Genomic DNA, 22,783 nt, shown 5'->3' on the forward strand with positions numbered 1-22,783 from the left:
AAATCATCCAGGACTTGTGTTAAAATTGAAATTCTCTTTCAGAATGTATATATATATATATATATATGGCTGCTACTTTAACAAATTCTCCCAAAAGGTAGTGGCTTAAAACAACATTTATTTGAACATGGCCATGTTGGGATCTTTCACATAGCTGGAATCAAGGTGTTGCCCAGGACAACAGTCATCTCTAGGCTTGATTTGGGGGAGAATCTGCTTCCAGGATTTCTCCTTTGGTTGTTGGCAGGCCCCATCTTTTTACTTGCTGTTGGCTGAAGACATCATTCCTTTGCTATGTGAGCCTCTCCATAGGGCAGATCTTAACACAGCGGTTTGGTTCAAGACAGAGATGATAGGAATAGGGAGAAGATAAACAAGACAAAGCCACAGTCTTTGCGTTCAGTTTATCTCAAAAGTAATCTCTCATCACTTGAGCTTTTTTTCAAGGGTAGAGGGTTACATAAGGACATAAATACAAGGAGAGAAGTAGAAGTCATTGGGGGTTCCATCTTAGAGGATGCCTACCTTAAGAGTTTTGAAGTGGGATCTGAAATTCTACATTTCTAAGGAACTTCTGGGTGATACTAACACTATTCTTCAAGAACTTCAGTTTTAAAGGCAAGGATCTACACTTCCTACCTCGATTTTTTCTTTTAATCATACTCTATTGATCACCCTCACTCCAATTAGGCCTTCTCACCCTCCACTCTATTGAAATTGCCCTTTTTGAAATCACTAATGACTTCCACATTACTAAATTCAGACTTTGAAAAAAAAAATCACTCTTTCTGAAAATCTTTCCTTACTTGGCTTCTAGAAAGTCAAATTTAATTTCTCCTCCATTTTTCTGCTAGTTGCCTGACTATAAATCTCCCTGACCATAAATATTAGCATATTCCACAATCCAATCCTTGGACCTATATTTTACCTACAGTTAACTTCTAAATGGTATCATGAGGGTTTAGAGTTTTAAATTCCAGAAATATCCTGACCAGTCTCAAAATTATGTCTCTGATGTGAATTTCTCCCCTAAAATCCTGACATGTTTACCCAGTGATTCGACATCTCTACTCAGGAATCTAATAATAATTTCACACTGAAAATGTCCAAAACAAAATTATTTACCGCCCCCCACACCATCCCACCTCCTCCTTCCGCACCAGGCCCAACCTTGTCATCTTGCTTCTCATTTACATTTGCAAACCCAACAAACAGTACCACTCCGAAGCTATTCTGTGAAAACTTGAGAGTCATCCTTGAGTCCTCTCTTACTCTCATATGTAAACAATCATTAAGTTTTTTAGTTCCGCTTCTTTTTATCCCTTGACTCTCCTCATCATTTTCCATCCCAATATCATGACCCTAGTGCAGACCATTATTATGTGTTGTACAGAGTTTTGCATCTTTTTTTAAATTATTTATTTGTCAGAGAGAGTGGGCAAGAGGGCACTACCACAAGGCAGAGGGAGAAGCAGGCTCCCCTCTGAGCAAGGAGCCCAATGTGGGACTCGATTCCCAGGACCCTGGGAATCATGACTCAAGCTGAAGGCAGATGCTTAACCAACTGAGCCACCCAGGCATCCCAAGACTTGTGCATCTTTTTGTTATTGACTCCAGCTTCCAACCTCTAGGCCAAGTGGTTTTACTCAACCCATTTTCCCCCCATGTTCCTGGTTTCTTTTATGCCACAGAATGAAGTTTAGATTCTTTAATATTGTTTATAAAGTTAATACATAATCTGACCTCTGATTCCCTCTCCAGTTACAGTTACCTCTGTTTCCTTACCTGTGCCCTAAACTTCACTTATATGGGGCTATGAAGGAACACTCTGTTTTGACTGTGGGTCTTCATGAAAATTTTTTCCTTTCAGGAAAGCTCTTCCTTTTCTTCTTTGTTTGGCTAGCATTCACTTGATTCAGATTTCAGCTTAAACATAACTTCTTCCTGGAGGCCACCTTTGACCTCTTAGTCTAGGTTTAGGGTACCCACAGGGTAGTGCCTAGTGTTATATATTTCCCTATCTTAATAGTCATTGTATTTTCTTCAAATCCTTGAATGAGCTTTATTTATTTTTTTTTCTCCCATTAAGCTGTAAGTTCTGGGAAGGCCAGATCAGCAGAGGTGAATTCAGGTATTTTGAAGCCTGAAAAATATCATTTGGGAGCCCTCTTTAAGAATATACGTAATTGTCTATTTATAATCATTATTTTAATTATATATATGTATAATTTTCAAAAACACATACAAGTGAAAAATAATTTTCATTATAAAAAGAAATCACAACAAAGTAAAAAAGCTGACAAATATAAAAACATATGATCCTTTAAACAATACAACTAGGGACCTTTCCAGGAACTCCAAATCTTAAGCTTCATTAAATACCCAGTAAATACAGCTCTGCATATTAGTCTTCTTTAGAACTCTATTTCTAGTATTGGGAGCAGTACTTGAAACATAGCAGATACTCAACCAATATTTTTGAATGAAAGTATCAACTGAGTTATTTTCAGTTGTATTTTCCATACATTTGACATTGAACAAGTTTTTCACAAGCTAGATTACTAAAACAATATGTTTTACATATTAGACGATTGTTCTTATAATTACAATTTTTTAATTTTTTACTACAGTCATATTTCAAATACTAATGTACATATCTGTTAGCGTATCATTGAGCTCTATGCAAAAAGTGCATGTACTTCTTTACTAAGTGGAAAAAAATTTGCATCAAAAACATACCTTAGGGCGGTATGTACATACCTGTGTAGTAGCTCAGTCCATTAAGCGTCTGCCTTTGGCTCAGGTCATGATCCTGGAGTCCCAGGATTGAGTCCCGCATGGAGCTCCTTGCTCTGCAGGGAGTCTGCTTCTACCTCTGACCCTCTCCCTTCTCATATTCTCTCTCTCTCATTCTCTCTCCCTCAAATAAATAAAATCTTTAAAAAATATACCCTGTAAACTTCTACATGTATATATATATATATTTGTGTATATATATATATATATATATATATATATGTATAGTGCCTAGTGTATATATATATACATGTATATATATATGTATTTGTGTCTCTATATTTTTATAGATCACATGTATTAAAATTTTAATTTTGAATTACTATGATTTCGTGTTTTCAGATATCACCACAAACAGAAACCCTTCAGGGAGAAACCATCTATTTTCTGTTTTCTTTATAGTATGTTTTTATAAACATTTATCTCTGGGATAATAAAGATTCCAGTATTTTTTTTATAAAACAAAAATGCATAAAATGTTTTCTTTGCTATGAATTTGTCCACAAGACATTATTTAAGAGGATATTTGAATTGAGACAATAACATTGCATTCAAAAGATAAGCTGTTTGGCTTAAATCTTTAGTTTGTTAAAATAGAATTAAGTTTAGTTAAGTTCCTTTTATAATAACAGTTTAAATGGGCTGAGAGTTGGTGTGCTCCTACCAAGACTCGTGTGTGTGTGTGTGTGTGTGTGTGTGTGTGACAAAGTGCAGCCCTCTGATCAATGCACACTTTTTCCTCCCATTTTCCTAAATACATCATGAAAAAAGGATGAGGTTTCCGCCTTAATTGCTTGTGCCTTTTATTCACATTCCTCTCTCAGCCAGAATTGTGAAAAGAGTGTTAGTAAAAGGCTGCACAATAGAGCTTTTCATTAGGCCCCAGCAAGGCACACAAAAGAAGGCTTTTGGAAAGAGTGAATGCGCGAGTTTAATTTGCAGGTGGAGAGTAGATAAAAGGTGCTGACACCTCTATTATTCTCTTACTTAGGTGACCCTTACCCTGTTCAGCTGATCCCGACGACCATGGCAGCTGCTGCCGCAGCAACACCAGGCTTAGGCCCGCTCCAACTGCAGGTAAGTCGGGAAACAATGCAGGAGAGACCAAGGTGAAGTAAATATCGAAAACAGCTATTACCGTGTTAAAGCAGAAAAGAACTGATGAGGGATACGTGCCTCACAATTTTTTGTTTTTTTGAGTTTCCTTGCACTGATCCTCAACCAAAAGTTGAGATGTTGATCCTTTTAATTTTTAAGAGCCCTGTTTTCTGTACTAAAGGCAGCTTATTGTAATTTTTTATTGCCCGCTATGATTTGGCAAAAACAGGTCTAGTTTTGCTTGGAGGACTGTGTAACAAAATTTCATCCTAGAATGGTCCTCATCGAGATAAGAACAAAAACTGTCCACGACATGCAAGCAGAGTGTTATGAATCCAGGCAACTTAACAAAAATTACATTTAAAAATGTTCGGGACACCCGGTATTAGGGACTTTGTAGGTCTTTTTATTCTTCTGCTAATGCCAATTTCATTGGGCAAGCAAAGATAAGTAAACCAAAAAAGCAAGCACGTAGATGAGCGCAACTCTACAGACACTCCAATTAAGATCTTTGTAGCCCTAAAGAATACATATCCCCATGTATCCAAGAATGTCAGTGGAAAGTTTACTGTAATTTTACCGGATATCCAAGTGATTTTAGAAATGTTGTCTCTGGAGTTGGAAAGAATATTGATAATATATTAAAGTTATCTTTCATCATTAACTACTTAAATCTTTGAATCAGCATCCTGCAAAGTCTTCCGGAGTTTCTGTCATTATGGACTTCATAGTTATGCAATTAACAGGAATAAGAGATCATCTAATAATAGAATTAATCTCCCTGTGAGAAGTTTTATATTTTCCTCTGCCTAAAAGATGGTATGCCTATGAATCCAGAAGTAAAGCAGTTATGCTTAATAAACTTAAATTGTATTCATGAAAATGCATTGTCACGATAGATGATCTTAGTCCGTAGGGAAAAATAGAGTTTTATATGTCTGGTCAGCACGGGGGATTATCAGAAGACCTGGTGGGTTTCTGGAAACCCAGTCAAGTCTCACAGGAAGAACCCCCGAGGAACTGAGACATGCTGTGTTCTACAGAGGTTAATGACAGTCATTCCTATTCTACCTTTTATTTGAAAAGTTACAATGTGAATGTTTATTTCTCTGAGCTGGAAATACCTTGGGAAGTGTTAGAGCCAGAGGGACAATTAGTGTAGGTTAACATTTGTTATCCCTTGCCATGGCATCTGGGAAATAATGACAATAAGAGGAAAGTGGTGCTGATAGGTAAAACTAAAGAGTAGTGAAATTAAAGGAAGTGTCAAGAATATCCAGCAACATAATTGAATGTGGAAATGGGAATTTTAGAGATTTCTGATGTCCATTTTCAAAGCAAGTTACACGTTCTTGTCTCCTTTCACCCTTAACGGTGAGAGGAAGCAAGGGCAAGTTGGGGGCCTCTCCAATGTTTCATTGTAGGTTTCTAGTAGAAAGTAGCTTCATTAGGCAACAATCCAAACTTCTTTCCCTATGGAGATAGTATTAAAATATTTGAAAATCCTTCATTTCCATCCTTATCATATGCCAGATTCCCTTATAAATTTTTTTTTCATTTTCAGAAAACAAGAAAAAGACACCACCATAATTTGATCTATAAATAGAATAGAGCTCTTTTTTATGTAAGTGACATTGCATTGTATCCATAAGTGAGTGCCAAAAATATATGGGTTTTAGTTAGGGTCTCAGTAAACCAACACTGTGGTATAACAGGAAAATTAATAATCCAAAACATCTTTGTGGTAAGCCCTTAGCTACTATTAAAATATATCCACACACACACACACACACACACGCACACACGCACACACATATTTTGCCCGTGACTTTAAAATGGTACTCAATGCTATTCAAATGCAAACCCATTTCAATAGGCAGACTGTCTGCCTTTTCTCTGAAGTGGACTGACTCTATCCTTTGCTAGGACTCCTACACCAACTGACTTTGCCACTCATATTCCTGACATTATACTCACAGATCCCCCACCTCGACTTCAGCATTCCCCAGAGCTGCAAAGGACACCTTTAATACTCCCTTTGTTTGCTTGAAGGTGACAATCAAATTTGATTCTTCCCTCACAGACCTACCCCATGAGTCAGAGACAAGCTAACTATAACATCTGGTCTGAAGATCTTATCTTAACCCTTATCCAACATTTGCCCCAATCTTGCATACCTATTTCTGAGGCGTTTCATTTCAGTGGGGTATAATGTTTGAGGCAGTTTTAATTTTCTTCAAACTCTGCTTTTAATTATATTGCATCAGATCCCCATTGGCTATCCCTTAGTAATAAAATGAGTAGGCTCCATCAGTTCCAGGTCCTTCTCAGTGACTAAGATTCTCTTCTAGTTATTAAGATTTAGTCTTAGATTCTTATGCTAGTTCTTTGGCAAGGCTTTCATTTCGTTCTTATTGCAGCACCTTATGTTATATACTGATATCTCCATTGGACAAATAAGAAAACTGGGTCACAGAGTCCAAAATCCATGATTTTAAAACAATTATAGTTGCTTCTCCAAGTACAGGAGATTTTAAACTTCGGAGACATTGCCCCTCTTAGGACATTTGCTAGCTCAGTAAAGAGCTAATCAAATTATAACAATAATGCTGATTAATTGGCACTAATACAAATATGCTATATGCATCACAGTGCTGGAAGAAGTAGCCAGATTTATAAGGACTGCTATCTATTTGAGGCAGCATTTTTATTTCATCCGTCTTTACGCAGATCTATGTTAATTCAAGCCTCTCTTTTTGAACATCCAGATCTAAGGAGTGACACTATAAATATATTCCTACTCATCGTTAACTTTGTTTGCCTACCATTTGTGTTTTCGTTTGAAACAATCTTTGACATGTAGTTGTTCATACCTGGATAAGATAATGTTAAGTAATACCAAAAAAACCACGACCTTCCTTAAAGAAAGAATAAAGATGAGTACAGTTATTTTAAAAGATAAGAAAAATGACATTTTAAATTAAGTCACTATTTATTACTTAAATATAATCTCATGTTCCTGGATAAAAATAATGAAATCCTTGCCATGTCGTAAAATATACCTTACATTTTAAAATCACTGTACTTAGGTACCATAGGAGCAGTTAAAGTAGTCTAAGCATTGTGATACAGTTTTTTTCTTTTTTATGGAGGAAAAAAAATAGCTTAATCTGTATTGTGTCTACAAAGCATACAAATTAACATGTGCCAAGGCACCATTTTATTTATTTCTCTTTGAGGTGCTTGGTTGGCTCAGTTGGTAGAGCATGCAACTCCTGATCTCAAAGATGTGATTTCAAGCCCCATGTTGGGCGTAGAGCTTACTTTAAAAAGTATATATATAAAAAAATGGATTTGACAACATAATATCTATCTGTTTCTTTGCTGTTCAGTCTTTCCTGAGACTCCAATCCATACAGACAACTATTTGCTGGCTGTCAAGAGGAAATACGTAGGTGTTTACAGACAGTATATACTGAGTACAAAATGCAACTTACCAATTCTCGTTCTTGCCTGTAGACCTGCTCATTCTCTGGTCGCAGCAAATGACACCATTCTATCTACTGCTCGACCTGGAACCACAAGAGCTATTATCCTTTTCTCCTGTTCCTCCACACGTATTCTTTCACTCTCTTTTCATTCCACCTAATAAATACGTTAAGGAGCCATCCATTTCTTTCCACCCTAACTAGTATCCTTCTGGTCAGGCTGGCTACCTCCCTGCTTGTCTGATACCACACTAGCCCCTGAACTGCTCTTCTGTCTTCCTCTGCCCCTCTCTGATGCTTTCTCTACTCTACATTAGTCGGAATGAGCTTTCTGATTTTAGAAAATCTGATCATGTCCTTCTCCTATTTGAAGAACCTTAGATGATTCCCTGGTGTTTTCAAGTTTTCTGGATCTTTGCATGTGGTGTTTCCTCTTTCTGGAATGCCATAACCCACCACCTTTACCAAGCCAACTGCTATTTCCCTGAGGTTGCAAATTAAAACATCACTTTTTAAAAGAATACATCACTGTCCCCAAGCCTAGATTAACAGGACATCAAAGGCATCATTAGTTCATGGAAGAAAAAAAAAAATTAGTAGCTTGAATTCAATAAGATATCCAATTGAAATTTTGTACCTATTTTAATGTAAAGAAATTAACTTAGGAAAACCTTATATGCCTAATACCATGTTTAGCACTATAGTATTTTCTTTACTTGTATTTATTTATTTATTTATTTATTTTTTTAAGGTTTTATTTATTTATTTGACAGAGAGAGATCACAAGTAGGCAGAGAGAGAGGAGGAAGCAGGCTCCCTGCTGAGCAGAGAGCCCGATGCGGGACTCGATCCCAGGAGCCTGAGATCATGACCTGAGCCAAAGGCAGCGGCTTAACCCACTGAGCCACCCAGGCGCCCTCTTTACTTGTATTTAAAGAAATATTTTTATAATAGTTTTACTCCATCCCACCTCACTCAGTCTGCTCCGGCTGCCCTAAACTCTTTGCTGCCCCTTGACCTGCCGAGGTGTGCTCCCACTTTAGAGCTTTATATTAGCTGTCCCTCTACCTGAAACACTCTTCCCTCTGTGCAGAAGCTCATTCTCGCACCTCATTCAAGAATTTGCTTTAATGTCCTCTCTCGGAAGCCTACCCTAACCAACCCGTTTAATTCACATCTCTAGGATGTGAGTAACCCTCCAGGGACACCACATTTTCTATTTCCCTTATTCGCCCTTTCATCATTGTTGTTGTTGTTGTTGTTTATTTTTTTCCTGATAGGATTGTCATCTTCAAACATAGTATCTAACTTATTATGTTGTCTGTCTGTTCCAGATATTCTCTAAGGGTCACCAGAGCAGGGACTGCCATTTTTCTTATTGTTGTTCAATATTGTATCTCAAGAGCTCAGATTAATGCCTAGCAAATAGTTGCTGCTCAGTATGTACATACAGAATGCAGGAAGCTATCATGAACTAATGGTCAGAATCATTTTTAATAAGATAACAAAGCAGTGTGTCATTAATTTCTGGGACAAGTGATACTCATTTAAAGTCCTGGGAACTTTATATTTTTCAGCCCCTCCTGGAAGATTCTTAGTATATGAGAAATCTCTAGCTCTATCTCTCCTGCGCTAGCTTCCCTTTATCTCATTATGTCCATGGGCTGCTGCATAAAGAATGCATTTTAATATTTATTACAGTTTATGTAATTCCTTTAAAGTCGTTATAATTCACATATACAAAAAGGGCCAAACGTCCTATCATTAGATTATTCTTGTATTGTTTGTTAACATATGTATACACATATATAAGTTTATGAACTGCTAGAGGTACTTTGACTCAATAGGGCTCAGCTTGCCAACACAATACTAAAGTAAGTGATTTCTAAATAATGGAAGGGTGCATTATCAAAATAGTAACTACCCAATCAGCAATATCATATACTGGATTTAACCTTTCATGTTTTTTCCACTCTTTCCTTCTTTTATTTTTTTCCCTTTGGATTACCCTTTTTTTTTCCCCCTTTCCAGAGCCACTGATGCTCTTGACATTTTTTTTTTCTCCTGATATTGTCTCTCTTTAGAGGAGGAATTGATTTATATAGAAAGCTAACATAGCTTTGTTTCAGTATCAAAAAGTGAGTATAATTATTTAAGCCAAATGAAGTTACACTTTGAATCTTTTGGACGTTTGTGACTGGATGAAATAAGTTAAGTGAATCATCTATTTCTAATTAATAAAACCAAATGATGGCAACAGTCCATCGAACATTCCTTTCTCATATTTGTTGTCATGAATTTTCATTTTACTTAATGGGCAGCATGCATTTTTTTAATAGTAGTAGTTATAATGTAGCATATATATATATACTATTTCTATTTTTTAAGCTAGGTTTTTAATATTTGAAATTAGAAGGAAATATTTATCCATTTATTTCTCACTTTATAAATACTGTATTTGTGTTGGCCAAAAGATGGTTGCCACCTGTTCTACCTATAGGAAGCCAAAAATGTCGACTCCAACCAATGATTAATAGTGATAAGCAAAGGGAAAAACACTGAAATTATTCTTGGATGGTCATATTTTACTCAAAATAAGCATGTAGCAGTCATTAAGAATTTCTACTGAATTAGTAAAACTTTTTAATGAATTCAGTAGGATTGCTTTTTAAATTTAACCATAAAAGTATTTTTGGAATATGGACTCAGAATTACAAGTTGTCAGAATTGAAATCACATGGGGCTATCATTCCAGTAGCCAGTGCCATCAGTAACATGCCTTCTCTGGGACTGAGAAAATGAGAGATGACTCGTGATCAAGTTAGAGAATGAATCATACAAAATATCAACGGAAATCAATCTTTTTTCATAGCTATCAAAGGTACATGGAAGTCCTGGTGGAAATGGCTTAAGCTTCTATCTGATAGAGAGTAACATCAAGGCAGACATGGATGAAAAACTGAAGTTCATCTTTTTATCAACCTCCTGCCAGTCTCCGAAGGAGGTCAATAATTATGACAGGACACAGATAAATGTTTCATATTCCCAGAGCACTGTAAGTGACTGAGCATGGCTTTATGTGTCTGACCAAGAGAAACACCCAGAAAATCAATAAGGGAGAAATAACCATATGGAGAGGTCTGGAAGTGAGGATTTTTACCATCTTATTGAAAGAATTACAAGGGCGGTCTTCATCTTTACCTACCTACGCACTGTACGATTCAGTGTAACTTTCAGGTCATCGTCATTTTCGTACAGGGTGAAAAATGCTGATCCGCTCCTCATTTCAGTCGCAGCCCTGGTGCACTGTTTGCTGTCGGTCTTCTGTCTGCATGAGCGAGCTTCCTTGCAGGTTAAAAGAGTGAATTCCCTCTTTTCCTCTCCCTTCGACCCTGAGCCTGCAGGGCAGACAGACAGAAGCACACATATGATTAATACAGCACAGCTGCAAGTGTGAGTCATTTGCATGTGTATTAATAGAGGCAAAAAACCCAACAATTAAATTATATACAGAGACATTCTGCATACTAAAGAACATATGCAAATAGGCCTGAAAAAGTGCAGCCAACATTTTCTCTGACTTTTCCAAGCCCATATGGGCTAGAGTCAGAACCCAGCAGTGTTCAAGAATCTCCTCCAGGGAAGAGCTGGTAGGAACTACTTCCATAGTTATTACCACCCCTGGGGTTCCCGGGAGCTGTTTTGACATTTGGACAATGGAGACCCTACAAGCAGTGTCTTTTTCTTGCTATTTCTGTATTTCCTTGTTTCCAGCAGTTCCATGGTATCTCATTACATGCTAACAGAAGCATTTGTACATGTGTACTTTTCCACAGAGCCCATTTTCATTGTAATGGCCAACCAAATCAATGCTAAACTTTAAATCGTAGTTGAAGTCCCCCCGTTGCCTATGCTAAAGTAGTACAACTATTTGTCAGTGCCAGGTTTCCAGGCCCAAGTCAGTCCATGCCCTTTCCTCAATGCATTCTGTGTTCCCTTAATCAAAACAGACCTAGGTTGCTCTAAAATGTCTCGTGGCTAATTACCAGACATAAAAGGATTGCAGGGCTTGAGGCCAACAGTAGATTCAAATCTAAGAACAATACCAATGTATTGAAATTTAAATTGTGAAGTTTTTTCATGTTATCAAGAAAAACAGAAACTACTCAATTTTATATATATATATATATATATATATATATATATATATATACATACACACATGAAGAGAGAGCAACCAACATTCTTCAGATTCACAGACTGTATTTTTAGTAGAAATTTATTCTTCAACCTAATTGTCAATTTAGTTGATATTACTAGCACCCTTTAATTTAGTCAAGGAAACTTTCCTGGAGACAAGCCCAACTTTAGGAGTAATATTTCACATAAATAAAAATTACTACTTTAATAGGACCATAAGACTCATGAACCTAGGGGTGCCGCTTGCGTGGCTTAGTCAGTTAAGTGTCTGCCTTCAGCTCAAGTCATGATCTGAGGGTCCTTGGAACGAGTCCCGCACAGGTCTCCCTGCTCAGTGGAGAGTTTGCTTCTCCTTTTCCCTCTGCCCCTCTGCTCCTGCTTTCTCTTTCTCTCTCTCTCTCTCTCTCTCTCAATAAATAAATAAATAAAATCTTAAAAAAAAAAATCTTGAACCTAAATGACCCAAATGAAGACAGATGCCCCTGAAGAGGAAAAAATTCTGGTGGTGTTGGTACCAGAATACTGTTGAATATTATCCTTGAATAATATCCAGTTATTTGCATGGCTAAGTCTCAGAACATGCAACTAGAACATGTAAATTATGTTCTATACAACTGATAAACTTAGGACAGGTGTTTTTGTAGATAATTAATTATATAGTGAAAAATTTAGTCCCTCAGCAAGGGATGATTAGAAAACATAAAGACTAAAGCAAAATTTTTTAATTTTTTTAAATTTTTATTAACATATAATGTATTATTAGCCCCAGTAAAGAAAAATTTTTATTAAGGTATTATCCATAGATTCTTAATATTTTAAGAGGCACTATTGCTTAGTGAGAGGCATTATAACATGAGGGTTAAAAGTGTGGCTCCTGCAACAATTTGTGCCTTAAAGATCCATGGTTCTGCTGTTCACCAGCTCTGTGACTTTGGGCAAGTTACCTAATTCTCTATCCTAAGTTATCTAATTCTCTAAATGTTATCTTAGTGGGAGGATTAAATGAGATAATATACATAAAGTGCTTGAGCAATAAAAGTATTAATGACCATTTATCAAAGTTATGTGCTAGGTAATTATAAATGTTTGGTATTATTAGTTGTTTAATAAGTTTTAGTAACTGAAATTAAAACTACTTCTTTCTAAAAAGCCCTCTCACAAATTGGGACTTGGCAGACTTCTCTTACCTGGATTAACTTTAGAGGATGGCAGGTAAAGCAAGTTAGTAAAATTGAGGCTAATCACCTTATTTATGAGTAAATAATTATATTCCCCTGTGTGCCATAATTTTAAGACCCATCACAAGACTCTGTGGAAAGCAATGAGTTTAGTTATCCCCCCAAAATATGAGAAGTTACTTGGAGTATGATGTTCTGTATTTTGCTGTTGCTCACTCTTTATCTCAATATTTATATCTATAAAATAAAAATAATGCCTCCTGCTGAGTCATGTTTTTCCATGGGTATAATACAAATGAATTGTCTCTATGAGCCACCCAGAACTATTATAAATACCTTAAAAAATTTAAAATTAGTTATTTACATAGATGCCTTTAATATAATATGCATTTCTAAATAAATAATACAAAAAAGATTTTCTGGTATCACCCTTCAAAGCTTACTCTTTTTCTGGATATATTAACAGAATATATACTCTTATTCTACTCTTGTGTTGTCTGTAGATACTAAGCTATTTCTCATAAAAGTCTGAGAAAATTTATGAACTTCTCATGACTTCCTTTAAGGAAATAATTCCTGTGGTTTCAAACTTGAATGTGGAAGCACATTATTTTTTTTTTAATTTTTTTTTAGGATTTTATTTATTTATTTGACAGAGATCCCAGGTAGGCAGAGAGGCAGGTGGAGAGAAGGGAAGGGAAGCAGGCTCCCTGCCGAGCAGAGAGCCCGATGCAGGGCTCCATCTCAGGACCCTGGGATCATGACCTGAGCCAAAGGCAGAGGCTTTAACCCACTGAGCCACCCAGGTGCCCCCCACATTATTTTTATAAACCCCACAGTATTCCGTAAATTTTAGTTACTCAGCAAATATTTATTCTTTGTAAGTGCTTAAGCTGAGAATCATAAGGAATGCAAAGATGAGTGAGTTAGGAATCCTTACTGGATTATAAAGGAGCTTGAAATGTGGAAGAATGAATGGAGTACAGAAGTGGAATAGACCTTGCAGAAAGCCACAAAACCTCCTGTCCTATCAAGTATATTTGAAAATGGAAAAGACCTCAGAGACCATTCATTGGAAACAGTTGTTTCGAACTATTCACAGGGTCCAAATGGCTCCAAGCACCCCAAACGGTACCATTCATTTTTGTTTGCTTTATAGATCAAGTTATACTGGCTAAGACTGTTTGAATGAAAGATTCTGCTGCTCAAACAAAATTTTAAAACCATTCTTAGAACCCAACTCTTTAATTTTATTGATGAGACAATTTAGACTCTCAGTGATGGCCTGGCTAGATCTGATATTACAGAAGGGCACCACCTGGAATCCTAGCAACTGAAAGCTAAATCTGGCTTCTTCCTATTTTACCACAGTATTCCTGAAAATAAACTCATATATTTATTCATATATATTATTTTTAAGTGCTTTTGTATAAAAGAGGGGAGAAAAATTGCTATTTTTGCTTTTAGACTATTAAATTAAGGATGACTAAAACAATGGGTAGGATTTGCATATTAGTAACAATGGCAACCTTCTGAATTGCTTTCATTTTGCTGAGTTCAATGATTGTGCTCTGTGAATTAATTCTTTTGTGAAAAGCTATTGAAAGATCAAGGAATTCAGAAAACAAAACAACAGAGAAGCATGCTGTTTCATATCTATTTGTTCATAGAAGGTTCAAAGTGAGATTGTTTACATCACTAGTCTTGTTGATATTTTATTTGCTTCTTAGAAGAAAGATAGTATTCAAAGATGATTATGTAATCATGCAGATAAGATTTTGTAGTCAAGAAAGATCTGTTCTGAGAGGGAGACCATGGAGAAAACCTACATTACAATTTTGAGCTGTGTTTGGTTGGCAATTGTCTTCAGGAGATTTGAAAATAGAGCCCTATTCGGTTCCTTCAGATAAAAAAAAACCTAATCCAGTCCCATAGATTTCAAATTTGCTGTTTCCTGTGGAAGTTTCTCCATATTGTCCTGCCAAACTGAAGGCATGAGTAGAAGGGCGGTGGGGGGATGAACCCTTAATTATTTCATATTTCTTAATCCTGACCTTTTCCTTAATGTCATACTCCTTTTTCTTACCCAGCCACTTCTTGGAGCTAGGAAGTAGACAGGAAGAAATGGAGGAACAGATTCAAAGTATGCTTCCAAATGATTTGCTACAATGAGCCATCGCACCAGCATAATTAATGCCTCGAACATGAAAATTACAACAGTGTTCTCTTGCTTTTCCCAGTAGTAGAATTTCTTCGGCATAGAATGACAAAAGTAATACTGATAGTGAAGATTGCAATGACCTTCTCTTAGGAATGAGGCAGAACAATGGCAAATATTATCCATCCATCTATAGTAGTTGCTTTTTTTTAAAGATTTTATTTATTTATTTGACAGACAGAGATCACAAGTAGGCCGAGAGGCAGACAGAGAGAGAGGGGGGAAGCAGGCTCCCCGCTGAGCAGAGAGCCCAATGCGGGGCTCTATCCTAGGACCCTGAGATCATGACCTGAACCGAAGGCAGAGGCTTAATCCACTGAGCCACCCAGGCACCCATATAGTAGTTGCTTTACGATAACAAGCCTCTATCGGAAATTTATACAGTGCCCTACAACTCCGCCTACCTTCAAATAGGTGCCCTTCAAATATTTTTCATGACTAGTTTCCCTCTAAATTTAGTTCTTTAGTTTTAAAGGAAGCTTAAGTTATTAGAAATGGTATAGGTAACACACTTGGTAAAGATAACAGAAGTTCTGCCAAGACATTTCATTAAACAATAAAAAAAGAAAGTTAAGGTCCTTAAATGTTCGTTTTTATTCCTTCTTCATTTGATTCTTCTTATATCTGGTTTCCTTACACAGCAGTTTTAAGTTTGGATATTTTAGTGCCACCTTAGGTACAAGCTAGCTACAAATACAGTATGAAAGCATAAAGTGTCTCATCACAGATTCAGTCTTTGCATTGTAACAGTTTGGTAGTAAACTGGTATGTGGGCACAGTAACTAGTTAGATGACTTAAATGACGTAAGCTTCTTTTTTTCCTCCTTTCTGTAAAATGTGTTCCCCAGATTTTACTTAAATATTTAAAAATATTCAAATAAATTTTACAAATAAATCATATGTAAATGGCACATAGAGTATAGTGGCTTATGGGCTTTGGTTCCGTAATGAGATGCTGTTTGTGTGTATCTTTGGTCAAGTTACTAAATACCTCTTAGTCTTTGTTGCTTCCCATGTGAAATTTGATAATATTTTCATAGACGATAAAGGTGTTCGAAGGATTAAATGAGACACTACATGCAGAATGTTTAGCTGTCATTAGCTGTTGTCATCCTCATCATTATTTCCTAAGTTCAAGTATTTCCCATTGTCAGAAACAAGCCTAACAAGTTATCTGGTAACTCAATTTAGCAAGTAATTTTCTGAGATAGAGCCATTATGTTTTATAGTACAAAGGAGTACGGTGATTGGAGATTTCCATCTTTATTCAAGTATTTAATGCAAGAAGAATGTCTTTATGAAAATAAAATATGTTTTCAATGTGAAAATCTTTACATGCAAGACTACAAGAAATCTATTTATTTATCTATTTATCTACTTATTTTTCTTATATAAGACTACAAGAAATCTATTTATTTATCTATTTTATCTACTTATTATGAATCTATTTCTTTTCATTCCATATGAATTACTAGAGCTTTTATGGTATTGACAATCATTTGGGAAATGGACAAGCTTTTCCCTTTGAAGAAAACCAATGTGCTACTGGAAATTTATAGTGTTTGTTATGATGGGGAGAGTTTTACAACATGGATAGTTAGGGAGTAAGAATGAATAGGGCATAATAAAGGCAGCCAAAGTAGTATATCTAACTATCATGATCCTCCTAACCACCCAAACTGCTCATCAAATAAGGGTTCAAGTTGCAGCCTGGTTTCGAAGTGTTGTAGGAGTCTGGTCTCAAGTCATTTAATGTGCTCATGACTCAAGTTTTCTTATTTGTAAAATGCATGTTCCTGTTCTTCCTCTAGCTGTCATATATATGTATGTGTGTGTGTGTGTGAAGGGAAATATATATATATATATAATATATATGTGAATATATATAATACATATATAGAGAGAGAGGAAGGGAAAAAAATGAAGCAAGAGAAGCACTAGTGAAAGTAACCAGGAGCCCCAGAAATCCCCAGAAGGTGCCTTTGCAGCTTACAAGTAGACTTCTCTGATTCATAGACCTATTTATTCATGTGCTGTCAGGGAAATATGAGAGAAGGGTAATGAGGCAATTATTGATCTGAGGCATTCAAAAGAAATGTTTTAGAAATTTGAAATAGTCAGCCTAGCTCTGAAGATCAAATTAGGCAAGAAAGTTTTAGTTATTCCCATTCCAGCTCCATGGAATGAGAAGAAAGATGGGCAGGTCAAACCACTGCTAGATGACCCAATAGACAACCTAAGAGTATACTTACACACAAGAAGAGAAGAGCTATCTAAAAGTAAATAAATAAAAATTTCACATTAAAGCAAAACAAAACAAAACTTCCTAGCAGTAATAAGAATGCTGTCATCTTCAGGTATACCGTCAGTGTTCGGACACTACCAACTTTGCTGGACGCTACCTACTTTGTTGTCCTTGGGTGTTGGCCGCTAAAGGTTTTAAAATAGGAAAATATTTCTGAAAATCAACCTTCCTGTTCCTGTTTCTTAGAAAATTTTCTCTTTGTTTTTACTTTTATGTCTTCTTTTTTTTTTCCTTCTTCATTTACTGTTCCTCTCTACGTTCTTAGCTACCCTCCTCTGTCAGTCCTTCTCTACCTCGTCCTTCCCCTTCAGAAAGAAGGAAAGATTTTGTTAATCAAAATCTGAGCCTTTAACTCCCTTGTTAGTCTCCCATGACAGTGAAAAAAAATGGGGGGGACTCTCAAGCTTTTGCTTGTTGGCTAAACAATTAAAAGAAGTAATTCACATAGGAGTTCATGAGTCAGAAATTAGAATGAGGAATATTTAAATGGCAAGGATGGAAACAGAGGACAAGTATATCTAGAGCCTTGTTCTTTTGGTCTAAATAGAATACATAACATTCTAAATGATCGTAGGAGAGCCTAGCCTAATTTATCTTCTCTATTAATGAAGCCAAATATGTCAATGGTAGAGGCTTCCATTTAGACCAGAACACCAGCAGTTGAAACAATCGTGTTTTCACTCATTCTCCCATTAGAACTGGTATGTTTTCAAACTATGCTTCATAGTTTGGGAAAGAAGTGTGAGTTCTCCTGGAAAGGAAACATGTAGATGGGGAAGCAGTGCTCATTATTTTTATACTAAGAAAGTACAGCACAATTTGTTTCTTTGCCTCAGCTGAAATGGAAAGAACTGCTTTTCACCTTGTTTACTTAATAGTCTACTATCAGAACTTTATACTCCTATTATCTCAAACAGTGGGTGGTACCCCTAGCTAGCTGCTCTCCTGCACGCTCAAACCATTTGTAATTCATTTTTTATACCCATATGGAAACATTAGAGATATAGAGAGATCAGGTCTGAATTTAGTAATTAAAAAAAAATCGTTGTAATCTACAGTGTTAGTAAATTCCCACTTTTCCTGATTCATTCTTGGGAAGGAAGGCCCAAATGGTTTAGGATTATAAGTCAAAGTTGTTGAATAAGGTCCTTTTCATTTTTACATGGTATCTTTTATTTTTTTTTAAGTTTCTAAAATTAACACCCAGTAAAATTGATTATCACCCCTCAAATTCCCTTGATCTTTTTGCACCTCTGAAAAGAGTTGCGTCATCAACTGCCTAGGGAAATGAAGCTGGGTTGACCATTGATGGCACAGTTGAAGCTGAGAGGAGCGAGCTACCTACGGTTCGGTAGATGTGCTTTCAGACCCCCAATTTAACATGGCTTTCAGCTCTGTCTGCCATCCTTAATGCCAGCATTTCTTTGTTTATGCTTTGTTCATTTGGCTCTCTTTTTATGTTAACTGCTCATCTGATTTTGTTGGAGTAAAGACTTCACTATGTAATTTCTGCTCTTAATTATTTTTTAAAATTTTGATCGTGACCCAAATTTTATTTATTTTTATTAAATCTTTCCATGGATTTACTTTTTATTATGGTAAGGTATCTATAACATAAACTTTAGCATCTTAAGCATTTGCTAGCATACAATTCAGGGGCATAAAGTATGTCCACATTGTTGTAGGACCATCACCACTCCCCATCTTCCCAGCTGTTCATCATTTTAAATCGAAAGTTCATACCCATTAAAGAGGATCTCCTGACTTTTTCACCACTCCCTCAGCCAAGTCTCTGGTAATTGCCCTTCTACCTTCTGTCTCCATAAATTATCCATTTGAGGTACTTCATATAAAGAGGAATCATACAATGTTTGGTCTTTTCTGGCTTATTCATGTAGTGTAATATTTCAAGTTTCACCATGTGTCAGAATTTTCTTCCCTTTTAAGGCTGAATAATATTCTCTTGCTTGTATATGCCATCTGTTGTTTACCCATTCATCCACTGGTAGGTATTTAGGTTGTTTTCACCTTTTGCTATGGTAAATAGTACTCCTACGAACGAGGATATACAAATATCTGTCCTAGTCCCTGCTTTCAAGTATTTTGGGTGTATACCCAGAAGTGGGATTGCTGCTGAATCATACGATAATTTTAAGTTTAGTTTTTTGAGGACCTGCCATGTTTTCCACAGAGACTACACCATGGTATATTTCTATCAGCAATGAACAACCATTCCAATTTCTCTACATCCTCACCATCATTTGTCATTTTCTTCTGGTTTTACTATTTTGTTTCCTTTCATTTTGATAATAGCCATATAAATAGGTGTTAGGTGATAGCACATTGTGGCTTTGGTTTGCATTTCCCTAATGATTAGTAATATTGAGCATTTTCTTATGTGCTTACTAGTCATTTCTGCATCTTCCTTAGAGAAATGAGAATAAGATCCTTTTTTTTTTTTTTTTTAGATTTTATTTATTTATTTGACAGAGATCACAAGTAGGCAGAGAGGCAGGCAGAGAGAGAGAGGAAGGGAAGCGCAGGGTCCCTGCCGAGCAGAGATCCCGATGTGCGGCTCAATCCTAGGACCCCGGGATCACGACCAGAGCCGAAGGCAGAGGTTTTAACCCACTGAGCCACCCAGGGGCCCCGAGAATAAGATCCTTTTTAAAAGAACTGGGAATTGATTCCTGGATAATGTTCGCTTTTTCATTGTTCTTGCCTTAGATGAGCCTTTAATTAATATTCGTTGATTGAAAGAGGGATAAATATATGCATGAACAAAAGAATAAGTCCCATTACCCATTACCATCCAGAACATATGAGTCTCAGTAACCACTAGATTCGCTACTTGAGGCAGGTTCCTTAACTTTGCTAGGTATACATTCTCAGAGTCTATAAACCGGGTTAGTAATACTCGACCGCTAGAATTGTTATGCAGACTAAATACCGTGCAGAATGCTTAAAAAACAGTGATTACCGACATGAAATTAATTTGCTAATATAGATACGTAAATATTTATAATTTTATATATATATATGCATATATATAATTATGTTTAAGTTTTAAATGCTTAAATGCTGATTGTTTATGTTTCTTTGTTGTTCATGTTGGGAGCACCTTTATAAAATAAACTAAAATATTTGTTTAAAGCATAACCTTCACGGGAACTAGCTCAATATCTTTCAAGAAATATATATTGACTAAATTGAAAAATGACAAAAGAATGCATATATGACCATATGTGTTCATAGACATTTGCCTGGGCTCATGCACACAGCTTTAAGTTGTACTTGGTTCATATGGATTAATAGTTTCACTGCATGGCTTTTCTTATTAGTAGTAGTGAATCCAAAATACTATGTTGCCTCAAACTCTATTGGATTGATATTTAAAGAACTGAGAATTCTGGTAAAGTACCAAGTTAAGGAGAAAGAGCAAAAGTTGGATTTTGCTGCTTGTTTGTTTTGTTTTGGTGGCTAAAATAATAAACTGTAGGTAATTTTATCTGATTTTTGCTTCTGATTTTTTCTGATTAATTCCATTGAATTAGTAACACTATCCCACTTTCTGTTAATAAAATAATAGTAACAACATTTATTAATTAATCTAATGAAGTATGTGGTATGGCATTTATAGAGCATTTTGTGAACCTTTTGTTAGAATTTGTGTAAATGTGATATGCTACAGAAGTACAAGATCAATGATAAATTGATTCATGTTGTTGTACTCTAATGGCTAAATTTTCCCAATCATATGAGAGAGAACACCACTGAAAAATGTGTCCCCTATACTAAAGTATTTTCACTTTAAATCAGGTTGACTTTATCTTCATTTTTTCTTTATCACCCTTTTTATTTTCTCGCTGGCTGAGATCTGAGGTCAGTGCTCACATACTAATTTCAACCAAACATAGAAGTGTAGGATCAGAAGAGGAGTAAGAGATGGTCCAAATAAAAAAGAGAAATGTTAGATTTTTTTAAAAAAGCTAATTTGTCACTTCACTCATTGAGTATGAACTGAATAGACTTCTAACCCTTAAAATACTTTTTTTTTTCTCTTTTTATTGCCTGGAATCTTAAGAGCTTTATCATTTGCAGTCATAAAATGAAAATATACACCAAACCCTCAAAGGGCAAGTATGAAATTAAATTATATTTGGGCAGCTGTAACCTTTTAAAACGATCAGATTCCAGTTAATGTATTTCTTCCTGTTCCAAGTGCTGCCATAGTGTTTGATGGTGGGAAGCAGTCCAAAGGGCATTGGGAGATAATAAATTCACTGTAAATTTCACCCCAAGGCATGTCTCGATACACCAAGGCCTCCATTTAGCAAGACTGACCTAAAACTCTTGTCACATCCAAAGGTCATTTAGGTTGGGGTTGGTGTGTCCCATCTATCTTTCCTTGATGTAAAGAGTGACAGTTGAAACAGGATTGAGCTCATAAACAGTCATCTGAATATGAAAAAGAAGCTAGCTTTGGAGTAGGAGGGGAAAGTGAAGAAAGAACTACCTTTTACAGTAGAACTGTCAAATGCTGTGCTTTTTTGCAAAGTCAATGAAGGGTTGACATGATCTTGTAGCTTCTGTTTCAGAGCGACCATTAACTTGACAGGGGCATTACTGCATTGGGGTGATTTAGAACATACTCTCCTTTCTTTTATTTATATTTGTTTCCAAAGCTTAGGATAATTTTTAATATTTTTTTTAAAGAATCTATTATTTCCAACCTTCCTTTACTTTAAAATACCATTACTCCTCCCCCCCCCCCTTTAAATATGTTCTCTTGAGTTAAGGTACAAAATGAACCAATACATGGGAACAAATTAGAAAAATTGTTTTAAAGAAGTAAAGCTTAATGTGGGACTGGAAAACAGTGTTTGTTTTTTTCTTTCTACCACCCTCTTAATCACTCTACTTTTGTGATAAAATATGCATAACAATAAAATTTATCATTTTAACCATTTTTAAGTGTAGAATTTAATGGCATTAAATCCCTTCAGAATCAGAAGAATCCCTTCACCACTATTTATTTCCAGAACTCTTAATCATTCCAAATGGAAACTCTGTAACCATGAAATAATAACTCATCATTCTCCCTTTCTCCCTTCCCTCAGCCTCTGGTAACTCCATTATACTTTATAAAAAAATTTTTTTAAAGAAGGTGGTGGGCATTAGGGAGGGCACGTATTGCATGGAGCACTGGGTGTGGTGCAAAAACAATGAATACTGTTACGCTGAAAAGAAATTTAAAAAAAAAGATTTTATTTATTTATTTGACAGAGAAAGACACAGTGAGAGAGGGAACACAAGCAGGGGGAGTGGGAGAGAGAGAAGCAGACTTCCGGCTGAGCAGGGAGCCTGATGCACAGCTCGATCCCAGGACCCTGGAATCATGACCTGAGCCAAAGGCAGATCCTTAACCCACTGGGACACCCAGGTGCCCCTCTACTATACTTTTCATTAAACTTCTATTATACTTTCCGTCCCTGTGAAT

At 36.1% G+C, this 22,783-nt stretch overlaps 1 protein-coding gene across 1 annotated transcript in view; it reads left to right on the top strand.

Moving 5' to 3' along the window:
- The window catches only part of SOX5 (SRY-box transcription factor 5), a 404,989-nt gene that overhangs the window by 295,507 nt on the left and 86,699 nt on the right, over positions 1 to 22,783 (top strand). The window contains exon 8 of the mRNA XM_082742456.1: positions 3,788 to 3,873. Coding sequence (XP_082598582.1) covers positions 3,788 to 3,873 — 86 coding nt within the window. The remainder of the gene's footprint in view (positions 1 to 3,787; positions 3,874 to 22,783) is intronic.

This window comes from Mustela nivalis, assembly GCF_964662115.1.
Source record: "Mustela nivalis genome assembly, chromosome: 7".
Classification (NCBI taxonomy): Eukaryota; Metazoa; Chordata; class Mammalia; order Carnivora; family Mustelidae; genus Mustela; species Mustela nivalis.